General features: G+C 33.7%; 2 protein-coding genes and 1 long non-coding RNA gene across 4 annotated transcripts in view; 1 reads left to right on the plus strand and 2 right to left on the minus strand.

Moving 5' to 3' along the window:
- Nucleotides 1–1,532: 1,532 nt before the first annotated feature.
- Nucleotides 1,533–2,211, plus strand: LOC109583637 (uncharacterized). Its single transcript, XR_002185626.1, has 2 exons — nucleotides 1,533–1,776; nucleotides 1,843–2,211. It is a non-coding gene; the product is annotated as an uncharacterized LOC109583637 (long non-coding RNA).
- A 1,557-nt stretch (nucleotides 2,212–3,768) lies between these two features.
- On the minus strand, nucleotides 3,769–8,921 carry LOC100638051 (leishmanolysin-like peptidase). Of its 2 annotated transcripts, none has more exons than XM_019999070.1 (20): nucleotides 8,770–8,921; nucleotides 7,602–7,712; nucleotides 7,420–7,547; nucleotides 6,993–7,023; nucleotides 6,859–6,938; nucleotides 6,709–6,817; nucleotides 6,221–6,387; nucleotides 5,985–6,087; nucleotides 5,738–5,835; nucleotides 5,559–5,670; nucleotides 5,391–5,498; nucleotides 5,255–5,331; nucleotides 5,063–5,173; nucleotides 4,876–5,014; nucleotides 4,721–4,831; nucleotides 4,448–4,665; nucleotides 4,320–4,394; nucleotides 4,180–4,257; nucleotides 4,104–4,131; nucleotides 3,769–4,054 (listed from the first exon to the last, which is right to left on the minus strand). In XM_019999070.1, exons 2-16 carry the CDS (start codon nucleotides 7,701–7,703, stop codon nucleotides 4,597–4,599), a joined length of 1,545 nt encoding a protein of 514 aa, XP_019854629.1. In that variant the 5' UTR covers nucleotides 7,704–7,712; nucleotides 8,770–8,921; the 3' UTR covers nucleotides 3,769–4,054; nucleotides 4,104–4,131; nucleotides 4,180–4,257; nucleotides 4,320–4,394; nucleotides 4,448–4,596. The 2 variants fall into 2 exon arrangements, with proteins under 2 accessions (XP_019854629.1, XP_019854628.1); XM_019999069.1 differs by having other exon boundaries at nucleotides 7,602–7,723.
- A 55-nt stretch (nucleotides 8,922–8,976) lies between these two features.
- Nucleotides 8,977–12,790, minus strand: part of LOC100638176 (electron transfer flavoprotein-ubiquinone oxidoreductase, mitochondrial-like) — a 14,361-nt gene continuing 10,547 nt past the window's right edge. The window contains exons 9-12 of the mRNA XM_019999052.1: nucleotides 12,167–12,217; nucleotides 11,881–11,973; nucleotides 10,695–10,860; nucleotides 8,977–9,808 (exon numbers count right to left, since the gene is read on the minus strand). Coding sequence (XP_019854611.1) covers nucleotides 9,246–9,808; nucleotides 10,695–10,860; nucleotides 11,881–11,973; nucleotides 12,167–12,217 — 873 coding nt within the window. The 3' untranslated portion in view covers nucleotides 8,977–9,245. The remainder of the gene's footprint in view (nucleotides 9,809–10,694; nucleotides 10,861–11,880; nucleotides 11,974–12,166; nucleotides 12,218–12,790) is intronic.

Below are 12,790 nucleotides of genomic sequence, written 5' to 3' on the forward strand. Positions count from 1 at the left end.
TCGGAATCCTACTTCATCTTGTTTTTTTTAAATTTTTTATGTTCTTGTTTGTGTTGATTTTTTTATAATATTTCGTATTTTCGTTGGTCATTCGGAATCCTACTTCATCTTGTTTTTTTTAAATTTTTTATGTTCTTGTTTGTGTTGATTTTCTAAATAATATTTATAGCATTTCTTTAGTTGCAATTGTGATACTTGTTGATTTTACACAAACAATAATTTTCTTTATTATTATTATCATTGTTATAACATTTATGAAAGACAGCATTGAATAGACATGCTGAAAGAATATCAACTAAACTGATGACAAGAGAAACTAATACTAGTCTTGACACAAGTCCTTGTTCAAGAATCTGTGAGCTTAGTGAGCTAAGAGTGTCCATCTTCCCTGCTATTCCTGTTCTTCCAGGCTGTTGTCAAGTTCATAATTATCATTGCATATCATAAGTCATAATATTAATTAATTGTTTGTTTTTTTAAATAAAATAAAATAACACACTTGATAAAACATTAACATGTAAAATCAATACCTTCTTTTAGCTGGAAACCTCCACTAAAGTATTGCAGTATCGGTAAGCTGATTCCAAGCATAGCTTGGTAAAAAAATAACTTGCTTCTTCCAGAGCTGCAGATCTGAGCATGCGCGACCACACCCAAATTTTGGAGCACATGGCAAGCTTCTTTAATTAACAAAATGGCAGCATGCACCTAAGATGGCTCGATCCAGCAGTCACAGTATCACTTTTTCCTTACTTGAAGAATGATCTGATGGGACATGGACCTGCGCATAGACTGTTGGAGTAGATTGGTGTAAGAATTATTCTTGTAGCACCAACTGATACTGAGATACACACCGACAACTGGATTGACAGGACTTGATGATGAAGATGAAGATGAAGATGATGATGAAGATGAAAAAAGGTGGCTGAACAAAACGGCCGGTTCGCCGATTTTTGACTTTTCGCTTAGACAAGGTCTAGAGCCACGCCAGTTGTACCATTGGAGTCCTCTGGTCAAGATAAGGTCCTCTATAAAGTCTGGTAAGCATAGGAGCTCGTTTTCCCAGTATAGCAAGGCTGCAAAAGTCGTGGCAGCCATTTTGTTTGGGGGTGAATCCTACTTAGTAACGCTACCGCGTTACTAACGCGTTACTAATAGTACAGGGACTTTGGCCCGATTTTTGAGTAACTTTAAAAATTCATAAAAAATTGAATTTTGGTTGGAATCAGCTCAAACTTACTACACAATATAAGAACATGTATATGTATCAGAGAAAATTATTAAAATGGAGAATTCTCTCCTAGTCATTTTTAGCCCAATTTGGTCTAAGATCCTGTACTATAATACATGTAGTACAGGGGCTTTAATCCAATATTTGAGTAACTTTTAAAATTTAATTTTTATTGGAATCATTTTCATACAGTACAAGAACATGTAAAAATGGAAAATTCTCTCTTCACAATTAAAAAAAACTATTTGGTATAGTATATGGTATTTTTTCAAGTATTTGAGCAACTTTAAAATCCGCTGACAAGAACCTGCATGAGCACTATGCCAAAATCCTGTGGGAAACCCTCCCCTTATCATAGCATTCATTAAGATACAGTTAATGTTATGTGTACTGTACATGAAGATTGTTGTCTGAGTGGAGCTTGCTCAGCCACCTTAATACTATAGGTTGGGATATATTTGCGGCTGCTTATTTTCGTGATGATAAAAACTAATAAAAAGGTTCAATTAAATTGAGTGAATTGACCCATCATTCTATTGATAAAAGTAAATTTTGATCTAACATATAGAGTATTGATTTTTGAGTTAGTGGAAATTTTACACAAATCATAGGTGTCAAGAGGACTTAAGAGAGAAAGAAAGAGAAGAGAGAGCAAGAGTACGGAGAGAGGAGATCAAGTTAAGAGACCAACTGATACATAATGTGGAGCAATTAGAGCAAAGAAGAATAGAACTACAACGAGAATTGAGACTAAGAAAGAGTTCATCATCATCACTGGAACCAAAAACGAAAAGAAAGAAAAACAAATAGTAACAAATTATAATTTCATACTCACTTGTAAAATATTATGTTAATTACATGAACATGAAGTGTATTTTTGTGACTCGTGAGTCATGCCATGTAAATGCCATTATAGGCATAGATACTAGATTGGAGACAATCTGTGACTACTTTGATCTTTTAAATAACAAGTTTCCCAATTGAAACAGCTATAGCTAGCATATAATGCTCCTTGAAGAACATTACGTGTAATACCAAACTACATTCCTTGTACAGTATAACTACTTGGTGTTCCAGACTACTGTGCTTTGTATGAAACAATAGTGTTGTATTTCAGCTAGTTGTACTACAAGGTTGTTATGTAAGCTACATACAAGACTATAGAATGTACCATACATCATGTTGTACTAGCTCCTCCTCTTCAACACAGAGAAGAAGTCTCTCTCTCTCTCTCTCTCTCTCTCTCTCTCTCTCTCTCTCTCTCTCTCTTGTAGGCAGGCTTTTAAGGTATGGATAATAATAGTGATAACTGTACCCATCCTGTGAGCACTAGCATCACTTATATACTACTAGTAGTAGGGACTACACAAATAGTGGCTTGTATTGTGACATTGATCATTGTCCTGGTCATCAGTTTCTACAAAGACATCATACAAAGGTTAATTGTATATAAACTACTCACAATGTTAGTCTTCTCTGTGGTCCAGCTTCTTTATCCAATTTTTTCTAAATATGATAGCTCCAAGCTACACAAGATAGTAGTCTTGCTTGTTCCGAGTGTTGCAACAATAACCTACTCAATTAACATTGGATTCACCTTCTGGTTAACAATTGTCCTTTATCTTTGTATTGTACACCTCAAAGAATTGAGAAATCTTAGAAAACTTGAGCTGATTTCAATCATGACATCTGCTGTTCCTCTATTTTTTGTCGTTTTCATTCCTTTTGCTAGTTATGATGACTGCATGCAAACATGGGAGGTTGTATTCTCCAATGGAGGAGGCAATAGGTTAGAATACATCTACATAACTGGCTACTGCATATCCGGAGTAGTTTACTTAATAATATCAACACTATTGATTAGTATTTTTATCAAAGTTGCCCTAAAATCAAGACCAAATCAAGAGAGAGATGACGTTTTGCCATTACTGACTACAAATAAATGGAAAACACTGTTGAAGCAGTTGCTCCCCATTGTGATATATGTCATAGCCATAACAATATTGGCTGTCATATACTTCCTTTTCTCAGTAATCAATTACAACAAAATGAACCTAAGGTCAAATGGAGTTCTGACAGTAGCCATTTTTTGTTTAGCATCATCTTTTGGTTTCCTAACAAGCCTTGTGATCTTACTGTTTATCTGTATATTGAAATGCAAGAGCAAGATGAAGAGAATAAAAGGAAAAGGGCTCCTTGATTATGCAGAGAAGATCGTTCATGATACTGCATATGATAATAGTAATGTGTTTACCAGTGAAACAATAGCTTCTACTAATGTCAAAACTGAATATTATTATACTAGAATGTCATCTTCTACTAGTAAACTATGAACAATATAATTATTCTAGTTTTGTCATGTTTTATTCAAATTTATTGTAATGTGATGTTACAAAAACAAATAACATGGGCATCATTTTTGCCACCAAAATAATATTTAAGGTAAATCCTTAATTTCTGTTTCTAGATACCATAGAGTATATATTTCATCAATACTTTTAAGCTTGTTTTGTAGAAGACTTTATATGTGAGCAAAATTAATGTTTATGACTGAACTAATCAATAGCAAAACTAATCAATATATAGCTAATACTAAAAAAATGTTCAAAGCAATAAAAATATATTGTAGCATGCACACTCCACAAAATAGTAACTAGAGTTCTACTCTACACACAAATAAAAGTTTTAGTAATTAATACATAGCAAAGGAAATGAAAATGGCAATAAAAAATAGGCCAGCCATTGGTAGCAGATTTCCAACACCATCAGGAGGAGCAGTAGTAGCAGGAGGAGCAGTAGTAGCAAACTCTCCATATAGTTCAGCTTAATAAATAAATTATCAGTTTAGATTTATAAAAAATGATTAACTTACCTGCTTCAGGGCAATTTTCAAAGTCATCCTGTAAAAATTAGATAAATTTTTTTACAAAAATTATAGATTTACTCACATAGCATATCTCAACACAAGAGGGGCACACTATTCCTCCATGATATGTGATGCCATTTGTAGTCTGGTTAACTTGTACCTATACGTGTATACATATACAGCACTTAGATCTAGCACATGATTAAAAAGAGTACAACATACAACTTGTCCTGCTCTACTACAAGTATATGACTGTCCAAGAATCATTATAGTAACTCTACTGTTTGAGCATTGGTACTAATAAATAATAGGTTTATTTTAAGTAAAATTTTATAATTGATTATAGTTACTTCATAGCATCCAGCACTGTATTGAGCTGTATATGTGTTTGAGCCATTAGTAATTTGCCAGTTTCCAGAGTGATCCACACAACGTGATCGAGGACCATATGTTTCTGCTAGCTCATTATTTCCAGCTATTGTAATTATAAATAATTTAATTAAAGAATTATTATTATATTACTTATTGGGTTTCCACTTTTGCATACACCCCTTTTATCCGAGCTACTCTACATATATTGTAATATCAATGGATAAAACTAATATAACAGCTGTAATACTCACAGTAGCTATACTAATATAATAAGGACAGAAATCTGCAGCAAATACTCGACCTCCAATAAAATTATAATCCAGATTAGATGAGGTGTTAAAATTTGCACCTGAATTCAAATACTAAAGCCAAATTTGTTTTTAAATAAAACTACACTAGATAATACCTGATATTCCACAGGAACTTGAAAAGGAAAGTTAATAAGACTACAAAAAGCAACTGCCGTCCTGTCTGAATCACAACTCAGGTTTGTAGGATTATTAAGATCATTTAAAAAATCACAGAAAGGAGTGATTGGTTCATTTCTGTATTTCTATAAATGAGACTCTATTCCTTGCGGAGTGTATACTTACTGTGCTCTTTTTGATTGGATATATCCTCCACAGGATCCAGTAGCATAACCACATCCATCACCACGTCCCCAAACAAGAATACTTGCATTACTGTAATCAACTTTGTACCAACTATAATGACACAAAATAGCATGTTATCAAATAGCCTCACCCCAAAATGATGGGACGGGGTGAGGCTAATCATTAACATACCCGCTATCTTCTAGTAATGCATAACTAAAGTTTGAGAATACAGGATTACTTGAGATAAAACCAGTCATAGCTTCATTCTACATAAGATGCAATTAAGAGATAAAAATTATACGAGCAGAAGTTGTAAGGAAATTACATCTAATAATCTTTTCTCCCAATGAGATCCAACAGTGCCACCAGCACCTTGATCCTCTAACTGAACACCCTCCAGAGTGTCACAACCAAAATGACGCTTTCCAACCTCCTATAAATCAAGAAATTAATATTTGACACTATACAATTATTTCTATAAATACATACATACCACAACTTTTGGAGTAACTAATTGAGTAACTATTTTGGATATTGGCCCATTTCTTGTCTGCCAGTCAGTATAGTTTACTATTTTAATAGTGCTTTCTCCTGGTATGCCAACACTATTAAATATATTCAATGTAAGCAATTCAATGTAGTAAAAAGTCAATTGGAAGCACTGCAACTGACCCAAAAGCATTAAATGGTGGATTGCCATTAGCATCTCTAGATGTTCTTGGATTTCCATTCTCATCTCTGTACCATGCATATAAGTTAGATCCAAAACCCTACAATAATGAATCAATTACTGCATCATTGACATCATACAGACAAAATAAATTCACTTTAAAAAATAATACTAATGCAATATTAAATATAATTAATGGCATGTCTAGCATAATAACAATTTGCACTAAAGGTTAATTATAATTCTTACCAATACGTGAAAAATTTCATGTTTTGCAACATCAAAAATAAACTGATCATCACTGCTACCTTCAATAAATAATGGACAGAAATTAACAATACCTACTATTGGCCTGTAACAGAAAATAATAATAATAACAATACTCTACATGTGCAGGAAAAATGACACAAGTAAATAATCAAAAAATAAGAATTATTGTGACACATGGTATAATTAATTAAAAATACATACAGCTCACAAAGTACCTGTCATATTCATCCTCCATTTGGCAGGCTCCAGCATAAGCAATTGTACCATTACTACAAAAGAGAGTAGTTCCATATACATACAAAACCAGGTCAGCTTCAGTGCCGGCTCCATCTCTGATGGTTTCAGTACAAGTGTTATTATTTCCATTGCACTCAAAACAACGCTATGTAAAGTAAATTTTATATATCACACAATCTACATGAAACAATTAATGCTGGCACCTATACTTGCTTACATCCAGACAAGCATACGGTACCACATGTATCTCCTAAATTTTGCTGGTTCAGATATTGCAGATTGTTTACCGTTTCAAAAAAATTAAAAAAATCATTTATAAAATCTAGATGCAGTAATTTTAAAAATATTTTTAATTTTCATTTTTGCAATTAAAATTATGAATATCAAAACTTTGGTTTATTACAAAGTCTAGATTGAACATATTATAAGTAGATTATTGCAGGAATTCATCAATAGGCTTACTTACCTGTAAATGCTCTGTTGGTGTGTCAAAGATACCACAGAGTCTTGCATCATCTGCACATTGATAAAAGCAAGGCTTGGATGAGTCAGTCAAAGTTTCATTCTCACATTGCCTATAAAATTTTAATCACAAAAAGCAACATTATATCCGTACCTGTTTATTAGAATTGGATCTGGATTTCTCCTCACAGTAAGAATTGACTGAAAATTTTTTGTCAACGCTGTCATCATAGCCTATAAAATTAATGCCCATCACAATGAAAAAGTAATCTCAAAATGGTTCCATACCCTAACTCTGTCTTGCGCTGGCTGAGATAATCTACAGCATAAAAAGTGTTTAATAATGTTTAAAGAACTATTTTCTTAACTTCAATAGTTTGTTTACACATGTGCAATTGTGCATACAATCTACATTCACGCACCAATTTCCTATGTGCATAAAATAATTCCAAATATTGAATACAGGCTACTTAAAAAGCTATTGTGTAGTCAAGTGGTTATAAGGTTTAGGGTTTGTAATAATGAATAAGTTAGTAATACTGGGTGCCTATTTCCTTGCTTCAAACTATAAGAAGCATTTAAGAAAGAATCTGCTATGATTGCTTTCATCAACTTACACACACAGCTGGTATTTCTTTTTATTAAGAAATTTTCACTTATAATATTGTGTGCTTAATACACGCTAAAGGGCATATATATAATCTCATAAACTCACGATCCATCATGTGCAGTAAAGTTGTAATGAACAAAAATACGGATAGGTTGATTAAAAGCAGCATTTCCACCAGCATTTTTTGTCCTCTTATTTGAATCTTTAATGTGTGTCTTGCTTAATTTGAAAAACTACAAATTTAAAGAAAAATTAGCACAATACACACACTAAGGATATTTATATACTTCTTCAGGTAAATCTTCATGAGAGCATTCATACTCATCGCTGATGACTGTGTTTGCCAAGGCCAAAGACAAAAACAAGAGGCAGTAGTATGAAGTCTTCATTCTTTTTTGCTAGACAACCACTGGAATGCAAAAAATAAATAAGCCAATTAATAATAGTGACATCATACATACATGTACATGTACGTCATAGTTACTAAGGCCTCGTTTACACGACGACGCTAGCCTAATCTGCATCGTTTTTGCTATTACTGTTTTCAGGTGCTTACACTAAAGGTGGATTCTCAATATGACGCATGTGCGTGCTGTATAAACCAATGGGAGCATGCATCAATGCGTCAGATTAGAAAACATTTCTATTCTGACGCATTGACGCATACTCCCATTGGTTTATACAGCACTTCTGGTTGTGACGCTAGCGTATGAAAAGCAATGTGGCATATTGAGAACCTGCCTTAATCCAGCAGCTGTGTTAAAAATATATCCGTTTTACTTTAAAGCGTAGTCGTGTAAACCAGGCCTAAATTTAGAGTATTTTTAAGCCTCACAACTATATCTAAGGGCATCTAGATGACATATATCATAATGAAACTACATCAATGATGAATCAGAACTGGCTCGATGCTTTATGAAGACCAATTAACACCACCAGTTAAATGTTGACAATGCACATTAATAATAAGAAGTATTATCGTTACTTTAAAATTTTGTTCAAAAAGATACATGCATTGTGCACAGTGCATGCACACCAAATGTTGCAAAAAATGCAACAAGAACCTGTATCCTCCAATGCTAAATAGATATTACATGCATAATCTATATGTGTGGCCAACCATACAATGCATAGGGCAGATTCAACTCACAAATGTACTTTATGTTGATATACTAATTTATAGCTGGCTTTTCGTGGGCATATGATAACCAAAAGTACAACTAACTGAGCCTACTGAGGGGCGTGAGTGTACGTGTAGGCCTAAATGCAGCTGTCACACAATCATGGATGCACTCCACACTAAGCACCGGCAGCATGTAGCATCATATAATTTCGCTGAAACAAAATCATTACAGTTTCTGCTAGAAAGAAGCGCGGGGCCCCCGTGCACAAAATAATGACTAAAACTGAACTGAAGGTTTTTTAAACAAGACAAAGAAATACATATTATTTTACCAGGTATAAGGCCTTTATGAAGTAGTAGACTGTATTTGGCTTTAGTTATTTCCGTCTCCCACAGCTACTGTATCTGGTTCCTTCAATTCTTGGCCTGGCAAGTGGTAACTAGGCAAGCCAGCATAGATATTATAAATTCTGCAGATCAAGTCATTTATAATACAATCTGTCACGTGGGCAACTGTAAACACTTTAATTAAACTTCAATTTAATTATTTTATAACAAGTGTTGTAAAATCAAAAGATGGCTATAAAAAGACAATATAGAGTAACAAACTTAGTCTAGACATGAAAGGAAGTTCCAATTTCCAGTATGCACACAAATGTAGACTTCAACCTTTGTATCATTGCATCATTTCGTCATTATAAATTCCACAAAATAATACATAAATTTTGATCATAATTATTTTTAAAAAATAATATAACATTAACATTCAGGTTATCAAGGTTCGTGATTGGTTACAGTACATAGTTCATCACATGCCAGAATAAGCAGGGCCGCCACCCTCAGGTGGGACCCAGTTAATGTTCTGACTAGGGTCCTTTATATCACAGGTCTTGCAGTGTATGCAGTTCTGTGCATTAATCTGTAGTCTCATACCCTCCCCTTCATCAACAGGCACATACTCATAGACCCCAGCAGGACAGAACCTTCCCTCCGGTCCATCGAATATCTTAAGATTCCTCTCAACTGGAATGCTATCATCCATCAGTGTTAAATGAGCAGGTTGATCATGTTCGTGATTGGTACCAGTCAAAGCTACCGACATCAGGAGATCAAATGTCAGTACTCCGTCAGGTTTTGGGTACTCTATAACATTACACTGGTCAGCTGGACGAATGTGAGCGTGGTCAGGATTACGAGGGCGGAGAGTATAAGGCTCTTTCCCACGGAGCAAAACAAAGAGGCTGGTATAAGCAATCCCTCCATAGAGTCCTAGACGTGTATTGAACGATGGCCTAAAGTTCCGTACTTGTTTCAGTTCTTTCCACACCCAGCTGCTCTTTACTCTCTCTTCATACTTGTCCAAGAATAAACCTATTAATGATTCACATTCTTAAGTTAATGATGATCTCACTATATGAGTAATGAGATGGAGTAATAGATAATTATAACTACATGTATGGTAAAGGTGGTTTTGTAACAAGACAGTATATGTGTACTAACAGTTTAATTATAACCATAGAGCCGTATTTACTGACTGCTAATGTGGCAGATTTTAGTAATGTTATGCTTTAACTTAAGTATTAGCTTTTGAAGATACAATAGTGCAATGTACTTTAAATCATAAGAGTAGAGATATACATGTTACACGTATAAAACATATATACTAGTGTATGTAGATGCACATGTACATGTACATGTATGATCACATGGTAGCATAACAGGGTTTCCCAAAAACATGCTCCATGTACATGTGAGTGCATGTTTCATGAGCCACATTTTTGGCCCAATTTTTGAGCAAGTTACTAAAATCCAATTGTGATCAGAATCAGCTCAGAATTTCTACACAACATCAGTACATGTACATGTATATGGATCAGAAAAAAATTATAAAAATGGAGAATTCTCCCCTTGACATTATTGAATAAAATTGGCTTAAAGATCCTGTGCTACAATCTTTGGCTCAATTTTGGAGCAACTTTTAAAATTCACCAACAATAAGCTGAGCACTACATGCATATGTATGTCATAATTCAGTGGGAAGCCTGTAGCATATGTAACACTGCCTGGCATAACAGTACCAGTACTAGGATCTTAATTATGCATGCAACATTGAGCAAAATTAATAATAATGTACTTGATAGGCAACACTATATTCCCTTTTTAGGTCAAAGCAGGTCGATACTACATGTACATGTAGTCATGTACATGTAATTGAAATGCCTAGTTCAATTATACTTTATCACGCTATGATAATTACCAGGTGTATTGTTACTCTTGGATGTAACGAGAGCTTCAAATGCCGATTCAGCAGCTAGCATTCCGGTCTTCATTACATTATGCGTCCCTTTGATTTTCGGTACATTCATGAAACCAGGACTGCAACCAATCAGTGCTCCTCCTGGGAAAGCTAATTGAGGTACATTCTAAACAAACAAACAAAACAATGACTTAAATACAGTCTAGAATTCTCTAGGACAATAACATACATGTACAATGGTAAATGTAGGTCATTGCCCTAGAGGGTTCTTTACTGACAGCCTGGGAGGAGAGCATGAGGCTGTAGACAGTACATGTATACTGTATAGGAGGAAATTTTTGAGGGATTTAAATTTGGTGAATTGCTAAATTTCGGTGATTGGCAAATTTTAATTTGACGAATTTGTCACCATGTACCATTGAGCATGAGCATTATGGCTCAAAATGGCAGGTTTTTATTTTGGCGAATGGCTATAAAAACACCAAATTTGTCAAATTTAACTACTTCCAAGATTTCCTTCTATACGGTAGCTGGTAATTTTTGTGAATTGTTTTGTATTTAATTTAGTGAATTTTATTTTGGGCCATGTGCCATTTACAAGTAATAGTTAAAATGGTGCAGGGTTTTAATTGGTCATTCATTTAAATTTCATTCCTCAACATAACAAGCTATAATATAATCCTAATTGATGCTCACTCACTATACATGTACATGTACATGTATTGTGCTGTTAATATTCAACACAACATATGCTTGCTTCAGTAACAACCAAACTCATGCATAGAGGGATCACAACACTGCTATGAACCATTGATAATACATAAATTATAATGATTAGATATCCAATGAAGCATAATGATACACAGTGGGAGGATTAGGTAATCCTAACAGTTTTAATAAGAATATCATAACATATAGAGGTAGCATATGTACAATGTGATGGATCATGTACACATAGTTCTGCCTATGGTGGTCAGGGGTGGCTGGAACAACCACCTCAACAAATGAACCAACCAGTTCATCACTTAGACCAACTAGCCAATTAATACTAATAACCATACATAAAGCATGATATTGTAGTCTACTAGTATGGTGTACATAAATTTAAAAGGAACAATATTAGTCACCAACCACCTCTAATTTTATTCTAGGCAGAACCCTGTGTACAGTGTGATGGATCATGTACTTGTATTCCTCCTTCATTGAGTGCTCTTGCTCCATACCCAATCCTCTTTCCTCCTTCTAACACTTTGCGAATGTGAGGATGTGTCTTCCATTTCTAAAAATTAAAAAAATCTCATAACAATCACTCCAATACACATACTGACGTGCATACATATATGCTAATCTTACTCCCACTCTCTCCCACTAATAGTATTGATTTAACTGTTATTATTACTCTATCAATGTTTATTCAAACAAATAACATCACTACTATTGTTATTGTAGTTAATTTTTCAAATTATGCACACCTGAAATTCTTTAAAAGGGCTCATGAAGGGATTAGCGTAATCCAATGCCACCTAATGAATGAGACACACAGCATAGTAATATACAGTATAGTAATATACAGTATAGTAATATACAGTATAGTAATATACAGTATAGTAATATACAGTATAGTAATATACAGCATAGTAATATACAGTATAGTAATATACAGTATAGTAATATACAGCATAGTAATATACAGCATAGTAATATACAGCATAGTAATATACAGTATAGTAATATACAGCATAGTAATATACAGTATAGTAATATACAGTATAGTAATATACAGTATAGTAATATACAGCATAGTAATATACAGCATAGTAATATACAGCATAGTAATATACAGCATAGTAATATACAGTATAGTAATATACAGCATAGTAATATACAGTATAGTAATATACAGCATAGTAATATACAGTATAGTAATATACAGTATAGTAATATACAGCATAGTAATATACAGTACAGTAATATACAGCATAGTAATATACAGTATAGTAATATACAGTATAGTAATATACAGCATAGTAATATACAGTATAGTAATATACAGCATAGTAATATACAGTATAGTAATATACAGTATAGTAATATAC

This window comes from Amphimedon queenslandica, unplaced genomic scaffold (assembly GCF_000090795.2).
Source record: "Amphimedon queenslandica unplaced genomic scaffold, v1.1 AMPQUscaffold_13291, whole genome shotgun sequence".
Classification (NCBI taxonomy): Eukaryota; Metazoa; Porifera; class Demospongiae; order Haplosclerida; family Niphatidae; genus Amphimedon; species Amphimedon queenslandica.